The sequence below is a fragment of the Mus caroli genome, chromosome 5 (genome assembly GCF_900094665.2).
Source record: "Mus caroli chromosome 5, CAROLI_EIJ_v1.1, whole genome shotgun sequence".
NCBI lineage: Eukaryota > Metazoa > Chordata > Mammalia > Rodentia > Muridae > Mus > Mus caroli.
The window spans coordinates 128,716,214-128,717,778 of NC_034574.1; the positions used below are offsets into that span (position 1 = coordinate 128,716,214).

The 1,565-nt window shown below is 55.1% G+C and overlaps 1 protein-coding gene across 1 annotated transcript in view; it reads left to right on the forward strand.

Annotated features, from left to right (window-relative positions):
• Positions 1-1,543, forward strand: part of Srrm3 (serine/arginine repetitive matrix 3) — a 38,733-nt gene extending 37,190 nt beyond the window's left edge. The window contains exon 13 of the mRNA XM_021163407.2: positions 277-1,543. Within this exon, the coding sequence (XP_021019066.1) occupies positions 277-505 (229 nt within the window). The 3' untranslated portion in view covers positions 506-1,543. The remainder of the gene's footprint in view (positions 1-276) is intronic.
• The last annotated feature ends 22 nt before the right edge of the window (positions 1,544-1,565 follow it).

Below are 1,565 nucleotides of genomic sequence, written 5' to 3' on the forward strand. Positions count from 1 at the left end.
CATACACAATAAACTTCATTTATTCTGAAAATGTTTGACACACACTCAGATCGATAAAGAATTTGGCAGACAAGGAAAAACAAAACAATCAATATGAATTTGGCAAAGGACACAGAAATTTGGAATTGGGGTTGTCCCAGAGATAAAGACTCAGGGGAAACTAAGGCAGGAAGCCCTGGCCACTGTTGGGTGGGGGCTGAGGCCTGAGTGAGGNCCACGGACAGGCAGAGCTGGNGGCTCTGGGTGGACTAGGATCTTCTCTTTTTTCTCCTACAGTGCCCGCAAGCGTCCCATCCCCTACTACCGGCCCAGCCCCTCCTCTTCCTCCAGCTGCTTGAGCACAGACTACTCAAGCCGGAGCCACAGCCGGAGCCCCAGCCCTGGCCACAGCCATGGAAGCTACAGCAGCCGCAGTCACGGGACTCGCAGCCGCTCCTGCAGCGCCTCCAGGAGCCGCAGTCCTAGCTACCACAGCCGGAGCAGCTCTGAGAGTGGGGGCTTCTAAGCCCAGACGGACCCATCTAGGGTTGGAAGGCCCTGGAACAAGGAGAGGCTGGGGCCCTGAGACCTGGGAAAGAGGGGTCTGTACCCCCATATTGCTACAGAGGTCCCGGGGTGGGGGTGGGGCAGCACGTGGGCAAGTGGGACTACAGAAGAGCGTCTTCTAGGGTGGGTGAACCACCCACGAGGAGGAATCAAACTGTCCNGCCCCTGAGGTGTGCCCATCCCCACGCCCTGCCCACCCACCATGCCCAGGGAACAAAGAGCCTTTGNGAACACAGGGATCAGATCACCACACCCCTCTTCTGCTTGAGGCCAGCTTACCAGCCTGGGGCCCATTGCCTGTGTATGGCACAAGAGTCCACAAGAGTTGGCTGTCACCTCACCTGAGCTCAGTGGACCCCCCTCCCCCCCGCACAGCTTGGAAGGTGCCATGCCTGGGACCTTCCCCTCCTCTTTCTCTATCTCCCACGGGGTGGATCTAAAAATGGCAAAGCGAGCCAGATCTAAGAGAGAAGAAAGGACCACCTAACTCCTGGGGTAATGCCAGGCACAATGAGAAGTTCACACTTGGCCCATCTCTCTCCCTCGCCCTCACATCAAGGCCACGCCCTCCAGGCCTTCATCAGCACAAGAGGTGGCNTATACCACATCTGTATCTAACACGGAAGTTAAAGGTCAGCGGCTGAGGCCCTAGCTCAGTTGGTAGAGTGCTTGCCTAGCATGAGTGAAGTCCTGGTTTCCATCCCAAACAAAGCATAAAACTGAGCATGCTAGTGCATGCCTGTAATCCCAGCACCCTGGAGGTCGAGGCAGGAGGACCGGAAGTTCAAGGTCATCTTAGACTACATAGTGAGTTCGAATCCAACCTGGGGTACAGGAGAATCTGTCTCAAAAGTGAGAGACTGGGAATTCAGGCCAGAAGATAAGAAAAAAACACGGGTAGAAAGCAGCGGCATTTTTTTTTTTTTTAAGCATGGGCCCAAACAAGGCAGTCAGATGACCAAACAGGTCAAGGGCTACTGGGAGACAGGTACAGGCTGCTGTCTGGGTTATGGGCCAAA